We start from the raw sequence: 25312 nt of genomic DNA, 5'->3' as shown, positions 1-25312 counted from the left end.
TCTGTCTGCACCTTGTGTGAGGCACAGTGTAGCTGACGAGACGAGCAGATTGGACTGCCGGATCAAGAAGACCTTGATTTTGATGTCGTACAGCAATCTTACATTATGTCATGTTAAAATTTGCTGTACCATTTAATTATTCTTAATACCTAGATATAATATATCTCTCTCTCTATATATATTGTATAGGGTGGTGTGTGAGATACAAGCTGATTTTCACCTTCTCAAGCACAGTTTGGCCACTTGTAGTAAAGCCACTGATGTGAAGTGGATATCCTCTGATATCGTACAGCACCTATACGACGTTCATATATAAACCTGTCGAGAAACAGCCCTTGAACTGACATTGAACTGATCATTTATAACAAAAAGATTGAAACTGTGCACTGGAGAGGAGCCTGCTAGATCTGCCCCATGATGCTCTCGAGAGCTGCAAAGTGTTCCTGCACTGGGGAGAGCTGTACAGACCTGCTGAGGACCTGGGGGCACACGCTGATCCTACATTAAATGACATTGCATTCTGACAGCTGCAGCGCGTCCAAAGACATCAAGCTGTCCATATAAGGGAGAGGAGGCCACGCCCACCGCTCCCTGTTGCATATAGGTAAGGAGAGCTCGGAGCTAGCAGGGTCCCCATGAACACTGGGAGAACGAGAGAGACTTGAGTGAAGTGGGAAGGGAGAAAGGCTGCTGCCAGCCACACAGCTAGAGAGAGTGAGAGAGGACAGTACAGCTTCAGAGAGACTTTCCAGCGCAGTCAGGGTTCTGTACAGCGGGACGTGGTTTTGAGAAGGAATGATGAGTGACAGCGAGGAGGGTCCCTCCGGTGCGAAGCCACCTTCCCAGGCAGAGGCAGGAACAGGTAAGAGCTGCTGGTTAAACCATCATTCAGGTCTCATGAGGAAAACCAATACTGCACGTGAACTGAAGAAACGCAATACATGTATGCAAGGGTCATTTGATATACAACATATAATATATACTGCAACATATTAACAAATACCTTCTAGGAGTTTACTATGGTAAAAGCATAGAAAAGTGTAATACTACACAGTAATATTGTGGTAAAGCCCAGAGAGGTATGATTGATTGAGCATGTTCAAAAAGAAACAATGATAAATGCATAGTATAAGCATGTGAAAAGTGCAAAGCCATGAAAATGCAGAATGCTGCTGAGATCCACACACAATGTTTAGAATGCTGAGATCCACACACAATGTTTAGAATGCTGCTGAGATCCACACACAATGTTTAGAATGCTGCTGAGATCCACACACAATGTTTAGAATGCTGCTGAGATCCACACACAATGTTTTACAATGCTGCTGAGATCCACACACAATGTTTTACAATGCTGCTGAGATCCACACACAATGTTTTACAATGCTGCTGAGATCCACACACAATGTTTAGAATGCTGCTGAGATCCACACACAATGTTTTACAATGCTGCTGAGATCCACACACAATGTTTAGAATGCTGCTGAGATCCACACACAATGTTTTACAATGCTGCTGAGATCCACAGAGACTGTTCAGACAGAGCAGATTCCAAACACGACTCTCAAGTGTGGCTCCAGCATGGCAGCCTGGCCTCCAGCCCAGCGCAGGGGGAGGGTGGCTGTGATTTAAAGGAGGACGCTGCCGGCGATGGAGAGGCTAGCCTGTCTCTTGCTGTTCCAACATGATTCACTCTGTCGGAGTGGCCTCGGGGCTCAGGGCTCGTGCTGTAGTCAATGTGACACGTTGCACATTCACTGAAGGAGGGTAACCATGCAGAGCTGTTCAATATGAGATAACCGGTGAGGGGTATTAGTGTGGAGAGGGGCTGTTCTGTGAGGCGTGCTTTTGCTCATTCTGATAAGTCTGAAGTTGCTGGTCGTTATTTGCTCTTATTAAAACAGACCTGAAGTTGTAAACTGCATGTGATGCTTGATGCTTGAAGGCAAATGTTTTTCAAGGCGTTGCGTGGAGTTGAAACGGGTCCCCAGAATAAACTCTTGGAAGTGTTCACCTGTGAAGCCAGCCTGTGCGAGTCACTCAGGAGTATATGCTTCTACACTATTCATCACAAGCTGACGGGAGCTAGAGACAGTGTTTTTAATATCTTATAACTTCATTTTTCTTCTTGATGTACAGATGACCGGGCGTGCACCAATGGGAAAGAGGAGAGCCCGGAGGTTGCCGTGGGAGATGGCGAGGGGGCGGAGCTTGTCGAGGTGCAGGACGCAGCGTTTCCTGTCAAGATCCAAGTGCCGGGGGTGGAGCTGTTTGAGCTGCAGGTGGGTGGTGGTTTTCAGTCTGCTTTTCAATACAGGACCGTATTGCCTCTGGTCTCTATACCTGTCAAGCAGCAGCCAGTCTCTGATCTCCCCATGTGACTAGCTGTGTGACTCACCCGTGCAGGTGCGGGGCAGGGAGCTGGCTCAGTCACTGCTGCACGCTCTGGGGGAGCGTGAGGAGACGTGCCAGAGGACCTGCTATTCTCTGCAGCTCCAGGGGGTGGCGCTGGACCCGCTGAGCGAGCTGGGGGCAGTGGAGGGGCTCGCACCCGGGGCTGTGCTCAGACTCATAGAAGGTAAGTGTCTGTGTAGCCCCCTCTATAGCTGCCCTTCCTGGCCCATTCTGTTAGGTTCTCCAAAGCTTCCAACCCTTTCTTTTTATGCATTTCAATTGCATTATTTTATCAGGGTTGGCTCTTTTCAGTAAGATCTGCTGGCAATGATGCAGCGTGTTTCACTGCATGTTCTAGCACTCAGATACTCCAATCCACACAGTGCATGTTACTCTTGACATCTACTGATGATTGAAGGGATTATGTTTGTCTGCTGGCACAGATCCTCTGGGGTAACACTGTGACCTCACCCGACCCTGCCTGTTTCATTATCTCGGGTTGTGCTCTTGACATTCTCACAGCTTCTGCACCACTCCTGTCCAGCCCTGACCTGATTCTGACCCGCTTCCCCTCTCTCAGAGCCCTACTCTCTCCAGGACGCCCGGGTGCATGTCGCCCGCCTTCAGGAGCTGCTGCGGAGCCTGGACCCTCATGACGCCCTCCGTGGGAGGGCAGGGAGGTCCCTCAGCTTCCTGGCAAGCGTCGCCTCAGGGGGCTGCCAAGGTAGAGGGGTGGGAGGGTGGGCAGGTAGCTGGGGGGTGTGGGGGGATTTTGAGGGGAGGTAAGTGGGTGTGGTTATGCAAGAAAGATAAACTGTGGGCTTAAAGAGACTGCTATAGAACCGTCACTTTTAATTATTATAAGCAGTGTTTATGATCTCTAGCAATTCTGCTGAGGTTGAAGGGTGGAGCTCGGACTCCACTCTTACAAGCCTCTCTCAGTGCAGCTCTCCCTCCACTTCTCAGAAGAGGCTGTCCCTGGAAGCAGCGGGGTGAAGCCCCGGCGTCTGGGCTGTGATCCTGCTGACTGCCCCCCTCCGGGACACATCCTCCCCGGGTCCAAGGACCGGCCCCTCCTCCCTCTGCAGCCAGGCAGTGCGGACAGCAAGGTACCCTGGTAGGGACGGAGTGCGGTCTAGGTGTTAAGAGGCTGGCATTGTGGTTAGAGCTGAGGGACTGAGAGTAATGTGGTCTTGTGGTAAGAGCTGAGGACTGATTATCATGTGGAATCGGAATTTGAGAAGTGTTGCTGTTTGAGAGGTTTACCTGTATAAAGGTTCTTAAATTAACTACCCCCCAAACCCCCTCTCTTTTGCCCAGGCCGCCCCCTGCCTTCTGGCCCTGGCACTCAGCCGGTGGAGCCCGCCTCCAGGAAACAGGAAGTTACATGGAGACCTGCTGTATCTGAGCGTGCGCACGGTGGAGGGGCGGAGCGCTGACATCACTTCCTGCCCGCGCGGCTTCTACATTAACCAGTCAGTACCCCTGTAGTTCACACACTGGGAGTCATTCAGTACCAGGCAGATTAGCTGTAAAAAACAGGACCTTGAGGAGGACTGCAGTATCCAAACTGGGAAACAGTCCAGAGCCAGCATATGGAGGGAAGCCCAGTAGCCATCCAGAGAACTTATCCGGGTACCAGTAAGAAAAGCGAGAGGCTGTGGCACCAGGAGTGGGGTGGGCAGGTGTCTCAGGTATCTCCTCTGCTCTCCTCTCTCCTGTAACCAGGTCCACCCCCGAGGAGTTTCACCCCCAAGCCGCCTCCCCCAGTCTGCTGAGCCACTCCCTCTCTGACCTGCTGGCCCAGCTCAGCCCGGCCTTCAAGAGGGGCTTCACTGCGCTGCTCCGAAAGAGGTAACCCCCCTCCCCTCGCACCTTCCCAACACCCCAGCCCCGCAAACCCTCAGGGCTGCTAGGATTGCACAGCTCTGCCTCGCCAACACTCGCTGTGCCAGCCCTGCCATAATCACTGTGTTTGTATCTCCCACAGGTTACAGCTTCACCCGCTAGAGAGAATCGGCACGCCCTATCAGACCTACAGCTGGACAGCCCCCAGTATTGTGCACAGCACAGACTGGGACTCCTGCTGCTGGGAGGAGCAGGCTCCGGGGCAGGTGGGGAGAGACGGGGGCTATTTTTGTTTTTAAAAAAACCATTTTGACATTTAATAAGCACCTGTTTTCTGACCAGACGGAGCTGAGCTTATAAGTTTTTTCAAGGTGTGCTGGTGTGTCCTCTCTCCCCCCACAGACCCGGGATTGGAACGAGGAGCTGCAGGCGTCCCGAGAGCTTCCCCAGACCAGCCTGGCTCAGAGGCTGCTCAGAGACCGGGCGTTATTCAAGGTAGAGACCGCGCTGTACACACAGGGTTCTGTCAAAGCAATGCTACACTAGGATGGAGCTGAGCTGCAGCTGCAGGGTTCTGTGTAGTAATCTAGTGTCATCAGGGTTTGCATGCTTCATCTGGACCGCGCCTCTCTTTCTCTTCCCTCAAAGGTAAACAGTGACTTTGTGTCGATAGCCGTGCGAGGGGCTGTGGCGGTGATCGACGGCGGCGCTGCGCCCCTAAACCCCAGCGAGGACCCCCGTCTGCACGTCTTCCTGTGGGGGGGCGTGTTCCTGAGCCTGGCCGGCGAGGGGGGGTCTCTGGGAGGGGAGCGGGCGGCCCGGGCGGTCCCCAGGCTGGACCTGGCAGGGGTGCAGGCCTACAGCGGAGCGCAGGGGCTGCACACGCTCTCCACGGCGCTGCTGGATTACCGGGGGTACCAGCTGAGCGCACAGGCCCTCGTCCCCGGCCTCCTGGAGCGAGAGGGAGACAATCGTGTCTGCTACGGCGGCTCGGACTCCGGACGCGACCCCGCTGCCACCAGGAGGTTCCTGGAGCTGCTGGGCGTGGCCGCCAAGCCACTACGAATCCAGAGACACAGTGTCCTGCAGCCCAGCGGCTCCGAGACCACCCTGTACACCTCCGCGGACTGCAAGGGCCTCGTGGGCAATGACGGACGCTATTACATCCTGGACCTATTCAAGACCTTCCCCCCGGACCTCAATTTCCTCCCCCAGGGAGAGGGAGAGGGAGAGGGAGAGGGAGAGGGCTGGCCCCCAGGGTACACCTCTCTGGGATTCCCCCGGGAGTTCCCACACAAACTCTGCCGTCTCAGGCCTGAGCTGGTGGAGAGTTTCATCCAACACAAGTGAGTGTGTTTAAGAGTCCGGCTTTTAGGTTTTCTGTCCCAGTTTCTGCTGCTGTCATGACATGTCGTTGCCTACCTCCTTCAGCTCTAAGCACTGCGCCACACCTGCCTCTCAGCTCTGATCATAGCAGATCTCTTCCCGTTCTCGTAGGTACACTCAGTTTATGAACCTGGTGATGGAGAGAATGCAGGAGAGCCAGGAGAAGAAACATGACGATTCAGGAGAGGGAGTGAAAGGGGTCTCCCCAAAGGATGGTAAGAGAGTACCTGGGTTGAGACCCCTGTCTGCAGGAGAGGGAGCTAGAGGAAGGGACCAAGGGACCAGGAGAGAGGGGTGGAGAGATAGAGGGGTGGAGAGATGGAGGGTGGAGAGGTAGAAGGTGGAGAGGTAGAGGATAGACAGATAGAGGATGGAGAGATAGAGGATGGAGAGATGGGGTGGAGAGATGGAGGGTGGAGTCAAGCAATACTGAGGCTCCACTAGAAGTGGGGAAGGGTTTGGTTTATGGGAACATACAATACAAAGATAGTTCTTGCCCCAGTAACAGATGATTTTTGGGGGTTTCTGTGAAGATGACCCTGTATGTTGCGGGGGGCTGCGCTGGCTGACCACGGGTCTCCTGGTTGTGTGTGTGCTTGTCCAGCAGACCCCAGGGGAGTGGACGCAGTCCGGGCCGCCTGCAGGGACGTGGGGTCGGTGAGCAACATCGTCTTCGAGATCCGCTTCAACCCGGACGCGAGCGAGCCAGGTAGGGACCTGCAAAGCACATGGGATTGTAGGCTGTCTGGTATAATGGATGAGAAGTTGCCCGGTTTCATCACGGTGCGTGTCTGCCGGCAGGGGTGCGTATCCCGGACTCGGAGGGCGAGGCGCTGCGGCTACAAAGACGGCTGCTTAGGGAGGCCGCTGTGTTCCTGGTGACCGTGCAGATCCCAGCCTTCGTGAGGAACTACTTTACCATAAATCACTCCGCCGTCTCTGTCTGTACCAGTGACACTCTGTACACTTCATCCATCTCTCTCTCTCTGTCAATGTAGCCATAAATCTGTCTGCTTTGAATGTTGCAGGCAACACTGTCAAGCGATTTCCCCCTGCTTTCACTAATCAAGCTTGTTCTGATTGCGTTGCTTCAACTAAATTGTGCACACATGGAAAACGCCTCCTACAAGTTTCCTGAACTTTTTCCTGAAAGCTGTCTCCCGTTACATTGTCGACTACAGATAGTTTTAATTTGTCGTCCCGCCTCAGGTCTCAGACTGCCTGCACCAGCTCACAGTTCCAGTAGATGGCGCCACTCTGACCGAGGCGCTGCACCAGCGAGGGATCAACCTGCGCTACATGGGCCGGATCGCGGAGCTCATCAGCCAATCAGAGAACAAGCAGCGTCTCCAGCATGTCTATGTAAGAACAGGAAAACAGAAATCTACTCTACCAGCTATCCAGCTGATTACAGAGAAAAGGTCATAAGGCTATTAATTATTACTTTTGTTAAAAGTAAGACTGGTGGTCTTAATATCCTGCTATAGATGGAGATTCTGCTTTAATGCAGTTCTGTATATATATGGTATTGAATGTGGCTGGGTGAGGGAGGTCTTCAGCAGGGGGTGACTGTCTCTCTTCCTCCCCGGCAGAGACTCCTGATCAGTGAGACTGTGACCCGCTCAGCCAGGCGCATCCTCAACACCTACCTGCAGGTGAGAGAACCCAGGGAGACACATCACTACACCCGCTCGGTCTCTCTGTCTGTGTGTTTGTATGTGTCTGCGTGTGTATGTACTGTGTCTGTAAGTATCTGTCTAGGTGTATATCTATTTGTCTGTATGTATCTATCTGTCTGTCAGTGTAATATGTGTGTCTCACTCTGGTCCTCACCTCCAGGGAGTGGAGCTGTCCAGTCTCTCCGCTGCGGTGAGTCACTTCCTGAACTGCCTGCTGTGTTCATGCCTGTGTCCTGCGGCGCCCGCTAGCGTGGTGGAGCCAGGCTGGCGCAGACGGAGATCTCGACGCAGGGGGCGCGCGGCAGGGGGGGGCAACGTGGACAGCAGTACCTGGACCTCACTGACCCCAGTCGAGCTCTGGCTGCAGATCGGACTGGACGTCAGGGAGACCTTCGACCTCACCGCCATCATCGGGTCAGTCTGCAGCAGACTCTGTGCAGCAGTGCAGAAGGTTATGTCTGTATGCTTCCTACTCTAAGAGTTTTCCGTTGTTCATCTCTGTGTGTTTGTGTCGCAGTGACAATGTTGACCACCTGGTGGAGCTGTATGACCTGCAGAAAGTGACCCTACTGAGGGAGCTGTGTGTAAAATCTGGGATCCAGGTGGGTACTGTTATTGATAAATACAAAATCCCGATATATCACTGTGTAGAGGTCAGGCTATTCTTGATTCGATCACTGATTACCATGCAGTGATAGCCAAGGAGCACCTGCTTTCAAAAGTGCCCCACCTAGTGCCTCCCTCTGGGCATTGCATGAGTGGTATAAGGACTGGGAGAACGGACAGGGACTGCACTGTATATTGTGTAGCTTATCCTGGGCAGTCACCATAAACCCCCTAAATCCTTCACTGCACACTGTAACTTTTCTGCGTCTCCCTCTCCCCCCCGCCTAGCTGCTGCTCCGAGAGTACAGCCTGGACAGTCGTCAAAAGCCCCCTTTCGCCCCGGAAGACGTCCTCAATATCTTCCCCGTTGTCAAGCGCCTCGCCACGGCAACCAGCGATGGCACGCGAGTGTTCCACAGCGCCCAGGCCAGCCTGCAGCGCGGTGAGTAAGAAAGAATCCCCCAGTGCAAGACCATCAAGGGTAAACTGCTGATAACTTCAACTGGGACTTCCTGACAGGCAAAGCAAGTGGGACCTCTGAACAGTAAGGAATCTCCCCAGAACTAACCCTAGGCAGATACACCAGTGCCACCTGCTGGATATTGAGAGATGACCGCTGGGTGAGCGTGTGTGTTTGTTTGTGTGCAGGCTGTATGAAGGAGGGGTACCAGCAGCTGCAGAAGGCTCTGAGTCTCTTCACAGAAGTGTGTGGCCCGCTGCACCGTGACACCTGCGCCTGCCTGCACTCCCTCGCCAAGATGGCCTTCCTCAGCGGGCAGCGCACAGAGGTACGGCATGTTCATGTTTCACAAACACGCTTTATACAAGAAGCTGCCTTTAGAAACCAACACTGTACAATATGGTCAAAACAACTGCATAACCAAACCAGGATTGTGGGTGGAATACCAGCAATTCTGTGTAGCTAATATTCTGTGAATCCAATAGATGCTTGTGTGTTATTACAGGCTGTGGGAGCCCAGCGCAGGGCTGTCATCGTGAGCGAGAGGGTGATGGGGTACGACCACCCCAACACCATCAACGAATACGTGAGCCAGTGGGACAGGAGGGGGGGGGGGGGGGTAAAGCATGTGGGATTGCCTCCGAGTGTGGTGTGTGATTCTGTATCTCAGAGTGTGGAGTGTGGTTCTGTGTCTCAGAGTGTGGAGTGTGGTTCTGTATCTCAGAGTGTGGAGTGTGATTCTGTGTCTCAGAGTGTGGAGTGTGGTTCTGTATCTCAGAGTGTGGAGTGTGGTTCTGAATCTCAGAGTGTGGAGTCTGGTTCTGTATCTCAGAGTGTGGAGTGTGGTTCTGTGTCTCAGTGTGTGTGTATCTCAGAGTGTGGAGTGTGATCCTGTGTCTCAGTGTGTGTATCTCAGAGTGTGGAGTGTGATCCTGTGTCTCAGTGTGGAGTGTGGTTGTGTCTCAGTGTGTGTATCTCAGAGTGTGGAGTGTGATCCTGTGTCTCAGTGTGTGTATCTCAGAGTGTGGAGTGTGATCCTGTGTCTCAGTGTGTATCTCCGAGACGGTGGTGTGTTTAATCTAGCTGTGCTCTTTCCTCTTTCCTGGCAGGTCCACCTGGCTCTGTATCAGTTCTCAGAGGGCGGTGTGACGGCGGCGCTCCGGCTGCTGTATCGTGCGCGGTACCTCCTGCTCCTGGAGCACGGCGAGGATCACCCCTACACCGCCACCCTGGACGTGAGTGAGACCCCCGGGGGTGTAGCCATCTCATAGAAAACGCGTCACTGTTTCACCACTCAGAGGGGCTCCCAGGTATCTCACGCTACCCGCTTCCCTCCGCAGAGCAATCTCGGGCTGATCCTGCAGGTGGCGCTGCAGTGGGAGCCGGCTCTCCGGTTCCTGCACAGCGCTCTGGACGTCAACGTGAAGTTCCGTGGTGCCGTGAGCCTGCACTCCGCGCTCAGGTAACCCAGCGCGACACCCTCCTGCTTGGGAAGCCTTGCTCATCTGCCCTAGTCCTTGTCCAGCCCCATGTTAATTTAGAGTACCCAATTATTTGATTCCTGCATTTCTCCCCAATTTAGAACGTCCAGTTATTTTTTCCCCCTCACCGCAGCAATTCCCCACACAGCTCAGGAGAACTGAAGGTTCAGTGGGTGTCCTCCGATCTCGAGAGTGGATGTCAGCAAGCGCTCACTAAGCAGAATATCAATCAATTGGTAACGCAATGCTTTCTCATGTACCCACTGTAACCAGTGTAACTCCCTTCTCCCCGTAGTCACCACCTGCTGGCTCAGGCTTACTACACCAAGGGGGATTTCCGCAGCGCCGTGGCCCACGAGAGAGAGGCACACTCCGGCTACAGAGCACAGGTGAGGGGAGGACTGGCGCAAGGGAGAGTGAGAAGGAGGGAAGCAGGTGGGGGAGGGGGACAGCAAGACAGGAGCGAGGCACAGGGGTGGCCTCCTTCACACCGCTTTGTATTGTATTGCAGCAGTGTGGAGTAGTGGTTAGGGCTCTGGACTCTTGACCGGAGGGTTGTGGGTTCAATCCCCAGTGGGGGACACTGCTGTTGTACCCTTGAGCAAGGTACTTTACCTAGATTGCTCCAGTAAAAACCCAAATGTATAAATGGGTAATTGTATGTAAAAATAATGTGTGATATCTGTATAATGTGAAATAATGTATAATGTGATATCTTGTAACAATTGTAAGTCGCCCTGGATAAGGGCGTCTGCTAAGAAATAAATAACAATAATAATAATTGTATTGCATTGCAGTTGGGTGACAGTCACAAGCAGACGAAGGCGAGCTCTCGGTTCCTGAGCCTCGTCACGCAGCAGGCTGTGGATTTGCAGAGATCCCTGAACGAGATCTGCAGGAGCGGCTCCGGGGCTGTGGCACCCCTGCAGGTCAGAAAGTGTGAAAACTCCCATCACCTGCAGAGGCAAATAACCTGGAACGCTGCTCAAAGCTGAGCACTTTAGAGGCGAACAGCGAACAACAACAGGCTGGGCATTTACTACACACTTGTGGGACATGAACCAATCAACGGGGAAAGGAGGACACAAATCCTTGAGTATCAGAAAGGCAGAACGGCAGATTTGCATGCTTGCATGTTGCTGGGTTAGACTGGCACAGTGGTAACGCTAGCGCTGCACAGCCTGCAGTGACCGTCCCCGTTGTGTCTGTTTCAGATCTCACTGCCCAGTTTGGAGGACACACTGGAACAACTGAGCTTGATCAATGGGATTCTCTGTGTCTCTGCCAGGTAAGTAATTAGGGATGTGAAAATATCCTGCATACTGAGGCTTCATCTTGTTCCCCTGAAAAACGTTGTTTTATGCGCTAATGGGTTAACTTTGAATATACTACCATCCGGTGGTTTAATCTGGTAATTGTGGTTTCTTTGTTTTTCGATAGCGCACACAGTGTCATGTTGAAATACCTCAGGTATCGTTTCATGTAGAGATCGTGGTTTTCTCATTTCTCCCACAGCATTAATAGCGAGGAACCCACCAATAACAGTGATGCCACAGCAAAGCTGGAAGAGCTGGCATCCAATCAGAATAAAGAGGTCGAATTGCTGGCCAATGAGACTTCAGATACAAAAACAGATGTTCCAGCTTTAGTGCACCAAGTGGAGCTCAACACCAATGAGGAAACAGCAACTGAAGCGCTAACCAATGGGAATGCAGATGCAGAGAGAGCCCCGCCCCTTCCAATCCAAGAAGAATTCTCATCCGATGAGGAAACAGTCATTGAAGATGTGACCAGTGAAGACAGAGGAGCAGAGAAAGACATGCCAACCTCAAACCAGGAAGAAATACTATCTGATGAGAAGACAAGCCCGTCACTTGTGACCAATGGGAATAATCCAGAAACAGACACATAGCTAGAGGATCTGTGGGCCAGTCCAATCAAGATTACTATAGACGGGCTTGAAAGCGTTACTAATGAACTTGCTCATGTCACGTTACCATACCATGTTTAATTAACTAGTATCGGGAGTTCCTAGTTCATTAAACAGTAATTACAATTCTGTCTAAAGCTGAAATGAGGCTGTACCCTCTCTTTTTAAAATGGGACACACTTCTCTCCGAAACTCTTCCTCTGATCCCTTCAACACTGAGCCGTGTACCCCCAGTCCAAACAGCAGCTCTGCCAGCTCAGGCAGAGACTCTTAGACACACTCTCCATGCACTCGCTAACTGACTGACTGCAACAGGCTGCACAAAACTGGTAGCTTCACATGCGGTGGATTTATCAGAAAGGGTATTTTTATTCACAGATTGCTGATGCTGATATTTTTTCTTTATGATACAGTATTTGGCTTTGCGGTGGCTTGTTTCAATAAATAAAGAACGCTTAAAATGATGTGTTTGTGGAAGACCTTTTTTTTTTTTTTTGCACACACAATAACACACTCAACTCAGGTCTATATATCCCCTTCAGTCACTGTGTGCACAATTCTATCAGGTTAAGTTTCCAATCTATATCTATTTTATAATGCATCATGTTTTTTTCAAAGTTTTGGCAGGGCACCTTCTCGAACTCCATAGAGCTCACACAAAATTTCTACAAATGTAATTAAATACGGAGAGTGTACTGCAGTTACTCCAGCACCTGCTCGTGACTGCTACCTAGTGGCGATTTAGCAGAGTAACAGCACTCCTGGAGAGAAGCTGGCAACACCAGATGATCCACACATCTGTACCGCTTGAAGTTTTGCGAACCTTTTTTAAAAAAAACAAAAGCGTTCTTGGTCTCAAGTCTTAGAACGGCTCTGCCCTGCAGTCTCGCACAGGAGCTCACTGCAGATCTCCACATATCTTCAGAGAGCAGTGCCCTGAGCTGCTACCTGCGCTGACCCCCTTCCCCGGCGCGGATGATCTCCAGGTCCTCCTGGTAGTCTGGCTCTGCCGGGGAGTCCCAGAGCTCCGGCGGCAGGGCACGCAGCCTCTCCGCGGGGAAGCAGTGAACAGAGGTGTCGTTGAAGACCTCCAGGTAGCGAGGGCTGTCGGGGAACGGGACCTCCCGCACGACTCCCAGCATCTGAGCACGGCTGTTAAAGACCTGCTGGTTCTCCTGCAAACCAGCTCAGTGATGAAATAACTGACACTCAGTTTGCTACGTGCGTTTCTTCACCGTTTCCAATCGAAACAAACTATCTTAGCGGTAAAAGAAACGACACGAACGCACTCACAGACAGTACCAGAAGAACGCGTTCTGCATGTAAAAGCTACCAGTCCTGTTTGGGCTTGGGTTAACCCTTGCAGGACACATTGCTTATATGTGAAATGCTCCTTCCAGCATTACAGATCTCTCATGCAGCTTACCAGGGAATAAGGGCTGTTTTTAAACACTGGCATGCTGCACAATTAGAAGCTATGTGCCCACAGTGTAGAAAAGGATACGTCAGAGATGTACTTGTAGTCTCTTTGCAGATCTCTCGTCAACAACCTTGGGGAAATAGATTTTAAAAAGAGGTTAGAAATCCCATACCTGTAGAGACTAGGATCAGGGTCTATCTGGGCACAGGGATTTCTCAGTGGGGTCACTATAGTGATAATACACAGGGGTTCAAGACAGGGGTCACTATGGACCTGTGAAGTGATACTACTCTGCACACACAGTGGCTCCTCAGTGTGTCGCTGTGTTTGGACAGTGCAGGTTTGGGGTGTAAGTGATAATGCTCTGCACACACAGGGGCTCCTCAGTGTGTCGCTGTGTTTGGACAGTGCAGGTTTGGGGTGTAAGTGATAATGCTCTGCACACACAGGGGTTCCTCAGTGTGTCGCTGTGTTTGGACAGTGCAGGTTTGGGGTGTAAGTGATAATGCTCTGCACACACAGGGGTTCCTCAGTGTGTCGCTGTGTTTGGACAGTGCAGGTTTGGGGTGTAAGTGATAATGCTCTGCACACACAGGGGTTCCTCAGTGTGTCGCTGTGTTTGGACAGTGCAGGTTTGGGGTGTAAGTGATAATGCTCTGCACACACAGGGGTTCCTCAGTGTGTCGCTGTGTTTGGACAGTGCAGGTTTGGGGTGTAAGTGATAATGCTCTGCACACACAGGGGTTCCTCAGTGTGTCGCTGTGTTTGGACAGTGCAGGTTTGGGGTGTAAGTGATAATGCTCTGCACACACAGGGGCTCCTCAGTGTGTCGCTGTGTTTGGGCAGTGCAGGTTTGGGGTGTAAGTGATAATGCTCTGCACACACAGGGGCTCCTCAGTGTGTCGCTGTGTTTGGACAGTGCAGGTTTGGGCTGTCACCTCTCTTCGATGCCGTGGAAGCTGTTCCCGATGACAGTGAGCTGGGACAGGCTCCTGGCGCTCCAGTTCTTCCACAGCAGGTTGTTGTAGAGAGCCTTCCCGCAGTGGATGAGGTAGAAGAGCGTGGGTCTGTGAGCCGGCCGCTTCCCTTCCTGATAACAACAACACCACAAGCTGTACTGATCAGACTCTCTCAACACATGGTACCTCAGAATTCCACTGTCTTACACATAAAACACCTGTGCAATAAGAACCTTACCCAGTGATGAGTAGTAATTGTACAATTTACTGTCATGATCAAACTGAGATCAAAACCACATTTGTGAATGATTGAATTCTGAATAGTACATCCTCCTCAGTTAGTGCTCGTGGCCTCTGTTCCTGAGCACAGCGATGTGTTTAAAACAACACTGGAATTCTCTCTGTTACTAGGAGACAATCCCGCTCTTATTACTGGATGGAATCTCACCTCATTTTCGGTCAGCACTGTCATTCCGAAATCCTCAAGGATGCCGACCTCTGCGTTAGAGAACATGGGATCGTATATGTAGCACCGACTTGCAGGAATCTGATGGGAGAAGAAGCACAAACACTGCTTGATCAGGCAAGCACGGTGCCCAGTCTACTTGAACTGTATTCATGCACCGAGTTAAACAAACACACTTTCAGGATCACTAAGAGGCTATCTGATATTATTACAAAACGATTCTGTACCCCTACATACCCTCCGCCCTGCCCCGCCTCCATACCTGCAGGCTCTCCAACAGCAGGAGCAGCAGGGCGAGCTGGTACCGAGAGGAGGCACAGCTGGAGAAGCGTCCCAGTCCGTAACACACACAGTCCAGGGCAACTCCAGCACAGTCTGCTGCAGGACTGGGAGGGTCTGGTGAGGGACAGTCTGGCTCAGTGGAGGTGACCACAGCTCCTCCTGGGGCTCCCATATCCTCTGCCTCCTCTGCTCCAGTAACAAGACTCTCCATTAGACAACCCCGAGTGAGCTCTGAAACAACACCGGAGGCATTTCAGAAACATAAAGATCATGCAAAATGAATACGTGGTCCCGTCCCATTCAATAGATCACATCAGCCATCGAATAGAAGAAGACAAACACATTACCACTCTGTGACGCTCAGGTCTGCTGGAGGGAGATCAGCCACACAGACTGGTTCTTCAATCAGCAGCTCAGTGGAGTAAGATGTGTTGTTATGTGATGTTATATTGTGTTACGTGTGGTTGTGCAGTTAGTACCACTAGTATCTTACTTGAGTGCCCCCTGCTGTCAAGAAGAGAACGGTGTAATGTACAGCACTGCCATGCACACATGGGGAAGAACACTTACTTTTACACGCATCCCAAAACTCTGCAGTCCGCAGTTCATCCCTGTAAAAACAGAAATACAACTCACTACCGTGCTGTGGCTGCTGGCTGAAACTGCACACAGGTTTCACTGGGACACCCGCTCTCATCAGACGCAGCATCAGTCTTTACTTTATATAGCGCCTTTCATTGAAATACACACAAGTATACAGGCCACAGGTATTGTTAACGCTGCAGTACTTCAGTAACACTGTAAGGGATCACTCTTTTTCCAAGTGCTTCACGGAATAATAAACACAGTGTTGCAGGAGTATTCAAGCCTCACACAGCTCCCTGGATCCTCTCTTTGATTCCCTGGCTGTCCGGAGCCTCGTCCTGCAGCCCGCCGCACTGTCTACTGGGCCCCGGACCCTGTGGCTGCCTCCGTGCTTTACCAGCTCCTCTCCTCTTCCGGACAGTCTGCCACTCTCCCGCGTTCCCCGTCATCTTCAACACAGCGAGGACGAGGAGGAGGAGGAAGACAGGGTTACTGAGGTACAGATACACGCGAGTTCAAGCAAAGGCACATCTGCACTAAACTAACTGGTGTTACTTCCAGTCAATCGGGGTCCCGCTCACAACACTGAACACTACAGGTGTGCTAGGAGAGTTATATCACGCACTACACGCACCGTGCCTTTTAGAAGCATGGCAGCTCTGAAAATGTCAGCTAGTTGTACCGTGACTGTGTGAAGTGTATTCTATGTATCTTATGTGTCTAACTAAGCTGTGCCCTCAGGTCTCCCTGGCTGTGTATTATATTGAACACCACAGATGGGGTTGGATTCCATGAATATACAGAACATTTTAAAAGACCACAGAACCAACACGGTCAAATGAAAACACGGCTTTTTACAAGAGTTTTTAAATAGAGAATACCGTGACGTGCACCCGGGTCAGTCAGCGGCGAATCTAAGCGAAGTACTGCATGGCTCCAGCAATCGCGACGCCACGCTTCAGTGTGTTTCCAGTCACTGATCCCCGATCTCACATCCTCATCCTCACCGCCGTCGCTAAGCTCCTACAGCAACATGTGTTTTTGGTGCTACAGTCTATCACCACCGGGCAACAACCGTAACCCACCAACATCACTTCCTCTCTCGAAATTATTCAAGAGTTTTCTGTTATTGAATACGCTAATTAAAAAAACACTTCACCCCCAGCGACTAGACATTTTCTTACTGAAAAGATCGGGGTTTCCTGCTTCCACCACGAAAAAAAACTTTATTTACACGGTTGGGGTGGAACATTTTATTTGGGTACATTGTTTCCGGAGGGCGGCGCGGACAGTAGCGGTACTAGTTCCTGGAAGCAGTTAGTGTTTTGTTGTTTACGTTGATTTAAAATGAACTTTAAAATAATTTGAGTCGTATTTCTGTCACGTTTCTTTCCCTTGATCTTGGGGAGACGTGCTTTTGTTTCTGTTGAAAGGCACGGAAGGATAACCGGACAGGTATGTGAAATGTGCCCTTTTTCTAGTTTTGGTTGGGTTGATAATAATTTATCGCTGGTTTAGTTGTCTGCAGTCAGATACGTTAATTACAGCACATTTCATTTTTTTTTTAATCCCGCTGTGTAACCATTATGTTAATCGCCCAGTATTTTGAAACTCGAATGCGTTATATTATTTAAACTAATCGGTTCGTGAGTGATATAGGGTCCGTAACAACATAACCCTGTCATCACCAGTTATAACGTTAGGGTTACCATATGGCTCCAGATTAACCGGACGCTTTGAGACAGACCGGAATTTCAAAATTCCGCCTAAATTGAAAGTAATTCACGTATAAATGAGCTCCACCTTTGCTGAGATTAATCCTGCTGTGGTGGAATTGCTTGGGCGCAGCAAACAATTCACACTGATCAGCTGCTTCTGATCAGATCTTAATGAACGAATAGCTAATCTATCGATAGAGCAACGAGATGATGAAGCGATTGTATTTGCAGAATAATACGGGCGATTGAATTTTAACAAACAGAAAAAAATAGCGACTGGCTGCAATTCATTCTTGGTATAATACAATTATTTGACGCGCATGCGTGTATTTAAGCACCATTATTAATTGTAGCTAAGGATGGTTCATTTACACCTTCATTTATTTCAATTTAGGGGCAAGTTTGAAATCCCGTTCTGTCTCATAGCGTCCGGTTAATCTGGAGCCACATGGTAACCCTATATAACATGTAATTACTGTGGCTGTTTATTTCATTCTACCAGAGATGGAAATAAGACTCCGATTGCATAGCAATTTCACCCATTCCAGGTTTTAATGCAAGCTTGATTAACCACAGTGTATAGGTAACAAGCTCAGGTGTGTCTTATTAAACTCTTAGTAAAACCAGGAATGGATTGAACTTCTATGCAACAGGAGTCTTTTTGCTATCTATTTTCCTTTAAATATTAAGACTGTATAAATCTATGTGTGTATAGCATTTTATTGGCTATGAAAAAGACGGTGAAGAACTGTTGAATATGAAATAAATGATCTTACTGTGAACTGTGTAAACTGGCTCACCCCGCTTTTTGTCCTGCTTGGTTCTGACCACGCCGGTGTAAAATTCGAAACGTTTGACTGTCTGCTGACGTTGTGACTCCGTCCCTGCGGCGTGCTGCAGGATGTCGATGTCGCACCTGTACGGGCGCGATGAGGAGGAGGACGGGGTGGAGCTGGAGCGCTTCGAGGTCACGGACTGGGACCTCCAGAACGAGTTCAACCCAGAGCGCCGGCGCCACCGCCAGACCAAGGAGGAGGCCACCTACGGGATGTGGGCAGAGCATGACTCCGACGACGAGAGGCCCAGCTTCGGGGGCAAGAGGTACCCAGCCGTGGGGCGGGGGAGAGGGGCTGAGGGCAGGGGCTGTGGGGGGAGTTCTCCTTAGTTTTTCTATGGTGTTATAAACACTGTGTCTTCACTAGTTATTATATTTGTTTGAAATGGGGTAAGGGGACGGGGGCTGGGAGAGGCGGGTTCGTATGACACTGGAGCTGCACTCACTCGATGCTGATGTTGTGTAACTGTATGAACGGCATGCAGGTCAAAGGACTACACCGCTCCTGTGAACTTCATCAGCGCCGGGCTGCGCAAGTCTGCAGCGGAGGAGCGGGAGCAGAGGCAAAGCCAGCCGGACTCGGACGATTCCGATGACATGGACAAGGGGAAGAGGGAGGAGAGACCGAGGGAGTCGGGGCCCAGGAAACTGCAGACGGTACTGGGGAGGGGCTGGGGGAAGTTCTCTTTAGTTTGTAAGATAGTGAAGATTGTATTCACTAGCTTACTGTTATATTTGTTTCTGAAGGTGCAGTGGCATGACACTCTGTTTGTAACCCTAAGTTTAAACAAAAGATTCAATTTGATGTTGAGGAAATCGTTGTCAGTTTGGTGGTGTTTGCACCATTTCTAAGAAACAGACACTGACCCTGCCTCTGTCCGTCTGCCTGTCTGTGTATCACAGGGCGCGAGCTTCAAGGGATCTCAGAAGGGGTTTGTGGGCGGGCCTCGCCTGGGACAGGATTTCGCGAACTGGGAGCGACACACCCGTGGGATCGGGCAGAAGCTGCTGGAGAAGATGGGCTACGTCCCTGGGAGGGGGCTGGGCAAGAACGCACAAGGTAACCATGCAACCAAACAGCATTTTATCAGCTCTCCTTTCACTGGGGCTGTACTGAGAACGACAGCATAGAAATAAGAAAGAACATTTCAACTGGAAGCCTTTTTCAGTGTCCAGTCAGAACGTGTGTCGCCCTGTTTAATAGCTATGGGTGCGAATGAGAATAAAACACTGGAGGGGAGGCACAGCATAGCTTTGCCATTTCCCCACCCTGATGCACGTCGGCTGTGACCCATGGAATGAAGTTGCTTCAGCGATGGGTTCCCCTGCTATTTCGTGACCCCTCTCTGCCCCTGCAGGCATCATTAACCCCATCGAAGCGAAGGTTCGCAAGGGGAAGGGAGCGGTGGGGGCGTACGGAGCCGAGAGGACCAAGCAGTCCCTGCAAGACTTCCCCGTGGTGGACTCCGAGGAGGAGGAGGAGAAGGTAAGGGAGCAGCTAGATCTGCACAGTGTGTGCACGGCGCTGTCTGGATATGTAGAATCGTATCCCCAGCTTGCTAACTCAGTTCTTATACGATATCTGATTTGTTGATGTGTGTTTGTCTGGTTTTCTTTGCTGCCCTCCCCCTTCTTCAGGATTTCCAGCAGGAGATGAGTCAGTGGCGGAGGGAGCCAGGCCAGGGCAGGAAGAAGCCTAAATACTCGTACAGGACGGTGGACGAGCTGAAAGCCAAGGGCTACGCGATGGGCAAGAGCATGGCAGCGCCACCGACAGAGCTGGCACAGGTCAAGGTGCGAGGGGACTGGGGACCACATCCGACCAATACTACAGGACCTGCTTCAAAGAGCTACCTACTGACGAAAGAAAAGGGTGTAGAATATGAAAAAGAGCTTGGCTGTTATTCAGACGTCCGCACTGCAGGGGCACCATCTGCAATCAGGACCTGCTTTTGTTTATAAGACAGATTATAGCCTGCTTGCCTGAACTGAATATATAGGAACGTTTGAGAAAACCACCTTCTGTGTACATCACTGTAAAATGAGTGTACATATGTGAAGGTTAATTACTGTGCACACAATGGCATTTCATATTGTAGGGTTCCCATTCCAGGTGAGGGATTAGTCAGGAAGGGACTGTCTGCATCAGGTTGGGTGTATCAGCCTGCCTGTCGTTTGCTCACAGCTACACACTGACTCGCTTGTTAAGTGCACCGTTATGGAGTGGTGTTGCTCTGCCCTGCAGGTGATTGACATGACTGGACGCGAGCACAAGGTCTATTCCAGCTACAGCCAGATGAGCAACAAGCACAGCGTGCCCGAAGAGCCGCCCCTGCCCCCGGCCGGCAAGGAGCAGAAGAGCCCCGGCTTCACACTGCCAGAGCTGGAGCACAACCTGCAGCTGCTGATAGACCTGACTGAGCAGGAGATCTTGCAGGTCAGCGGGCAGGCTAGCTACAGCCTGCCCTTCTGCTGGGCTTTGTGTAAAGCAGATAAAGAGGGGGGTTCCTTTATCCTGTAATGCCAAAGTTTGTTTCTTTTTATTTAACTGTAGAAAGTTGTAGATCTGTCATGCAAACACGTAATATATTGCACTGGAAAGTTTTGAAGATGCTATTGAGGGAGGGAAAGTATTGCGTCATACATTTGCAGTGTTTTAAACGTGTTTTTTTTTCATGATAGAAGTTTGAACAACTCCAAGCTTGAACACACAGAGTAGATTAATTACACACCCCATGCTGAGGTCTTTGCAGGGGTCACAGGCGACTGGACTGGCTCAAGCCTCTGTCGAATGACTCTCCACTTGAAACCGAATGCGCACACGCTGTTGTAATCCTGTGTGAATGCTGGTTAAGTAGCTCCCCGTTAGCCTGCATGGCCCCTGTGCTCAGCCCTGCTCTTGTGTCCTTGTTGCAGGGAGCACGGAGGCTGCAGCACGAGCGTGACGTGGTGGTGTCCCTGTCCCACGAGAGCGAGACGCTGGCGGAGACGCTGTCCCAGGAGGAGGGGGCGCTGGAGAGGCTGGGCCGGGTGCTGGAGCTGGTGGAGCAGTGCGAGCGCAGGCTGAGCCCGGGGCCCGGCAGCACTGAGGAGCCCCTGTCTCTGGAGGACTGCGCGCAGCTCTTCGAGAGGCTGCAGGGGGACTTCTACGAGGAGTACAAGGCGTTCGGACTGGCTGACCTGGCTGTGGCCATGGTGCACCCCCTGCTCAAGGAGCACTTCCGGGACTGGGAGCCGATCAAGGTCAGACTGCATGCATCACGTCCACTGCTTATGGAAATATTCCCATGTGCCTACCAGGGTTGGGGTCAATTCCTGTTTTTCAATCCCAAGTCAAACGGATTCACAATTCCAGTTCCCATTCCCTTTTAATCAGTACCAACACATCTGTGATCAAAATGGCAATGAGCAATATTCTGCTGAAATGAGCTTCTCACAGTGGCAATAAATTACTTGCATTGAAATCACTGTTAGTCAATTACGCTGGCTTCAAATGAAAGCAGTTGAACAGTCACAGCAAGTATTTGGCTCTAAAATATAAATTCCAGTTCCTTCAAAGGTTTAGAGTCTAAATGTCCTCTCTGTATAGGAGGTGTGTATCCACCGTCCACAAGCCATTATAGGCCTGTATATGAACTCTCCCTTTGGGATTAACTTGCAGGACGGGATCTATGGGATTGAGGTCATCGGCAAATGGAGGGCGCTGCTGGAGAGCGGGCAGATGGCTCATAGCCAGCCAGACATGAACGCAATGGACCCCTACCACAGGTGAGCAGGGCTTGTGGGACTGGACCACAGGTGAGCAGGGCTTGGAGGGACTGTGCCACAGGTGAGCAGGGCCTGGAGGGACTGTGCCACAGGTGAGCTAGGCTTGTGGGACTGGACCACAGGTGAGCAGGGCCTGGAGGGACTGGACCACAGGTGAGCAGGGCCTGGAGGGACTGGACCACAGGTGAGCAGGGCCTGGAGGGACTGTGCCACAGGTGAGCTAGGCTTGTGGGACTGGACCACAGGTGAGCAGGGCCTGGAGGGACTGGACCACAGGTGAGCAGGGCCTGGAGGGACTGGACCACAGGTGAGCAGGGCTTGGGGGACTGGACCACAGGTGAGCAGGGCTTGGAGGGACTGGACCACAGTTGAGCAGGGCTTGGGGGACTGGACCACAGGTGAGCTGGGCTTGGGGGACTGGACCACAGGTGAGCAGGGCTTGTGGGACTGGACCACAGGTGAGCAGGGCTTGGAGGGACTGGACCACAGTTGAGCTGGGCTTGGAGGGACTGTGCCACAGGTAGCAGGGCTTGGGGGAATGGACCACAGGTGAGCAGGTGTCTTTAAGGTCCCTCTGTTTCCCAGGATGCTGTGGGAGGTTTGGCTTCCCTTCGTGCGCGCCTCTGTGACTCGCTGGCAGCCCCGGAACTGCGGGCCCATGGTGGACTTCCTGGAGAGCTGGGCGCCCATCCTGCCCATCTGGATCCTGGAAAATATCCTGGAGCAGCTCATCTTCCCCAAGCTGCAGAGAGAGGTGAGGCTGACTGACAGAAACACTGGCAGACGCACACACACTGAGACAGATGCATGCATCCACTGTGACAGACCGACACACACTCACACACTGAGACCCGCACAGATGCAAACACCGACACAGATCCACACACAGCTACCCCTACTACAGCCTCTCTCTCTCTCAGGTGGAGAGCTGGAACCCCCTGACCGACACAGTGCCCATTCACTCCTGGATCCACCCCTGGCTGCCTCTGATGCAGGCACAACTGGAGCCGCTGTACCCACCGATCCGCAGCAAGCTAGCCAGCGCCCTGCAGAAGTGGCACCCCAGCGACAGCTCTGCCAAGCTCATCCTGCAGCCCTGGAGAGACGTCTTCACGCCCGGGTCATGGGAGGCATTCATGGTGAAGAACATCGTCCCCAAGCTGGGTAAGAGGGGAGTGGGACCTGCAAACTGGGAAAGGGAAGGAGAGGAATGGGTTGATTAACTGGGAAACCAGTTTACATATTGGGACAGAGAAAGGGGCGGAGAGACTGTTACTGGTTAGAGGGAAAGCAGTCTCCAAAACTGGAAAGAGAGACAGCTGGATATGCTGAAGGAGATGGAGAATCTGTATGAAGTATTGTGTTGAGTTGTAACCCTGTGCGTGTGCGTGTGTGTGTGTGTGTTGCTGTGTCTCCCGCAGGGCTGTGCCTCAGTGAGTTTGTGGTGAACCCTCACCAGCAGCACATGGACCCTTTCCAGTGGGTACTGGACTGGGAGGGCATGCTGTCTCCCTCCAGCCTGGTCGGCATGCTCGACAAACACTTCTTCCCAAAGTGGCTTCAGGTCAGTCGCAGCCCCGCTTTCAGGGCTCATGCACTCGGATCTGTCACTTTAATTACAGCCCTTCTTATCGTCTTAGTGGTTAGGAGTTTATTCTTGTGTGTCCTATTACACTTTTGAGTCTGTCTCTGTAAAATATTTAAGCCCCTGGGCCAGTATTAGCTCATGAGCTACTTTGGAGGAGAACCTGTTATTTAAATAAGTAATGCTGAGTATGCAGACAGGACATTGTTTCCGAGTAGCTGCTGGGGGGACAGGCTCCTGAATGCAAGCCTGAATGTGCTGTCTGTGTCCCGGCAGGTGCTGTGCTCCTGGCTCAGTAACAACCCCAACTACGAGGAGATCACCAAGTGGTACCTGGGCTGGAAGTCGATGCTATCGGACGCCGTGCTGGCTCACCCCTCCATCAAGGAGAAGTTCAACGAGGCTCTGGACATCATGAACCGCTCCGTCTCCTCTGGCATCGGTCAGTCTCGCTCAGGGGAGGGCAGTGCAGTGCTGTCGAGGGACAGGGAGTGGAGTGGACGGGAGGGGCGGATTGCATTATAAGTGTCCAAGACTGACCTACTGGTAGAACAATTCAAATACAGATATCGGATACCCAGCAATGACTCGCTGATTATGTATTTGTTAGTTTTGTTTGTTTATTTAAATTTACTTTTGCCATGATAATAACTCACAGAGCCTTATTTTAATGATGTAAACGCTGGGTGGTGGTGGGGTGACCCCCTCCCCTCTCTTGTCTGTGTGGATCTCACGCAGGTCTTTGTGTCTCCACAGGCGGGTACCTGCAGCCGGGCGCTCGGGAGAACGTCGCGTACCTCACACACACGGAGCGGCGCAAGGACTTCCAGTACGAGGCGATGCAGGAGCGCAGGGAGGCAGAGAGCGTGGCTCAGCGTGGCATCGGGGCCGCGGTCGCAGCCGCCTCCACCATCCCCACCAACTTCAAAGACCTGATCCAGGCCAAGGCCGAGGAGCACAACATCGTCTTCATGCCCGTGGTGGGCAAGCGGCACGAGGGCAAGCAGCTGTACACCTTCGGGAGGATCGTCATCTACATCGACCGCGGCGTGGTGTTCGTGCAGGGAGAGAAGACCTGGGTGCCCACCTCCCTGCAGAGCCTCATCGACATGGCCAAGTAGGGGCGGAGGAGAGGAGGTGGCTGGAGCTGTGGCTTCAGTGCAGCTGTTCCCAACTGTGAGCATCCTAGAATTCAGGGGATCTCCAGCTCCTGGTCTTTGTTCCAACCCTGTTCTGAACTGTTTCATTGAACCAATTGACCCTGGTGTAGTTTATTATCTCATTGTACTTGTTAAACCTGGAGTGGAATGACGATCCAGGACCGTGATTGGACACCCCTGTCCAAGAACATCACTTTCAGGAGTTCCCATGAGTTACGTCCTGTCTGTTTAATGATATAGAGAACCAATCACTTTATTTTGTTGATCAGAGAACTTTTACGGTGCAATTTCATGTTAACAGATTTATACTTTGGAGGGATTTTCCAACCTGTTCTTGCACTTGGATTTAAAATGTGTTTTGTGATATGGAGGCAAACTTGCTCAGTGACCCTACTTTGAATACACGACAATAAAGAATCATCATTCATATTGTTGCTGAGTACTTTGGTAACAGGGTTGCGTTAATACATACATGCAGTTTTCAATGCATGGAACAGATTCATATTTGTGTCTACTGTTGTCATTTTTGAATATTAAATTCACCTGAGGACAGGTAAAAACACCCCAAACTAATATTACTGTGTTTTATTTTTTACTTCATATATCCCCCTCAGGCACTGAGTGCACAATAGTACCATGCTTCCTGTTTGTGTATCTCTTTGATAATGCATAGGATGTTTTTTTTGGTAGGGTAACTTCTCAAACCCCCATGCATTGGATTGTAATGATAACAGCATGCGTCATTTAGAA

At 51.3% G+C, this 25312-nt stretch overlaps 3 protein-coding genes across 6 annotated transcripts; 2 read left to right on the top strand and 1 right to left on the bottom strand.

Annotated features, from left to right (window-relative positions):
- Nucleotides 1-115: 115 nt before the first annotated feature.
- On the top strand, nucleotides 116-12284 carry LOC131739357 (clustered mitochondria protein homolog). 2 transcript variants are annotated; one of them, XM_059032865.1, is made up of 26 exons: nucleotides 116-862; nucleotides 2140-2282; nucleotides 2407-2578; nucleotides 2975-3118; nucleotides 3361-3503; nucleotides 3715-3869; nucleotides 4123-4248; nucleotides 4385-4508; nucleotides 4645-4737; nucleotides 4891-5588; nucleotides 5740-5843; nucleotides 6236-6337; nucleotides 6430-6530; nucleotides 6838-6990; nucleotides 7221-7283; nucleotides 7468-7721; nucleotides 7825-7909; nucleotides 8202-8355; nucleotides 8562-8701; nucleotides 8879-8959; nucleotides 9483-9608; nucleotides 9714-9835; nucleotides 10150-10243; nucleotides 10652-10783; nucleotides 11069-11142; nucleotides 11370-12284. In XM_059032865.1, exons 1-26 carry the CDS (start codon nucleotides 796-798, stop codon nucleotides 11764-11766), a joined length of 4047 nt encoding a protein of 1348 aa, XP_058888848.1. In that variant the 5' UTR covers nucleotides 116-795; the 3' UTR covers nucleotides 11767-12284. The 2 variants fall into 2 exon arrangements, with proteins under 2 accessions (XP_058888848.1, XP_058888847.1); XM_059032864.1 differs by having other exon boundaries at nucleotides 6233-6337.
- On the bottom strand, nucleotides 12130-16528 carry LOC131739359 (SRR1-like protein). Of its 2 annotated transcripts, none has more exons than XM_059032875.1 (8): nucleotides 16378-16528; nucleotides 15785-15945; nucleotides 15482-15522; nucleotides 14892-15142; nucleotides 14612-14710; nucleotides 14143-14294; nucleotides 13289-13334; nucleotides 12130-12959 (listed from the first exon to the last, which is right to left on the bottom strand). In XM_059032875.1, exons 2-8 carry the CDS (start codon nucleotides 15943-15945, stop codon nucleotides 12729-12731), a joined length of 981 nt encoding a protein of 326 aa, XP_058888858.1. In that variant the 5' UTR covers nucleotides 16378-16528; the 3' UTR covers nucleotides 12130-12728. The 2 variants fall into 2 exon arrangements, with proteins under 2 accessions (XP_058888858.1, XP_058888859.1); XM_059032876.1 differs by having other exon boundaries at nucleotides 12130-12926; nucleotides 16378-16527.
- On the top strand, nucleotides 15972-25131 carry LOC117428356 (tuftelin-interacting protein 11-like). Of its 2 annotated transcripts, none has more exons than XM_059032867.1 (14): nucleotides 15972-15993; nucleotides 18115-18315; nucleotides 18535-18706; nucleotides 18953-19109; nucleotides 19408-19535; nucleotides 19688-19843; nucleotides 20295-20486; nucleotides 20966-21292; nucleotides 21711-21817; nucleotides 22403-22571; nucleotides 22738-22981; nucleotides 23239-23381; nucleotides 23679-23844; nucleotides 24159-25131. In XM_059032867.1, the coding sequence occupies exons 2-14, from the start codon at nucleotides 18116-18118 to the stop codon at nucleotides 24521-24523; spliced, it is 2526 nt and encodes an 841-aa protein (XP_058888850.1). In that variant the 5' UTR covers nucleotides 15972-15993; nucleotide 18115; the 3' UTR covers nucleotides 24524-25131. The 2 variants fall into 2 exon arrangements, with proteins under 2 accessions (XP_058888850.1, XP_058888849.1); XM_059032866.1 differs by lacking the exon at nucleotides 15972-15993 and adding an exon at nucleotides 16707-16951.
- The last annotated feature ends 181 nt before the right edge of the window (nucleotides 25132-25312 follow it).

The sequence above is a fragment of the Acipenser ruthenus genome, chromosome 11 (genome assembly GCF_902713425.1).
Source record: "Acipenser ruthenus chromosome 11, fAciRut3.2 maternal haplotype, whole genome shotgun sequence".
NCBI classification, from domain to species: domain Eukaryota; kingdom Metazoa; phylum Chordata; class Actinopteri; order Acipenseriformes; family Acipenseridae; genus Acipenser; species Acipenser ruthenus.
The sequence above is the reverse complement of the archived record's forward strand: the minus strand, read 5'-3'. Positions and strand labels throughout refer to the sequence as shown.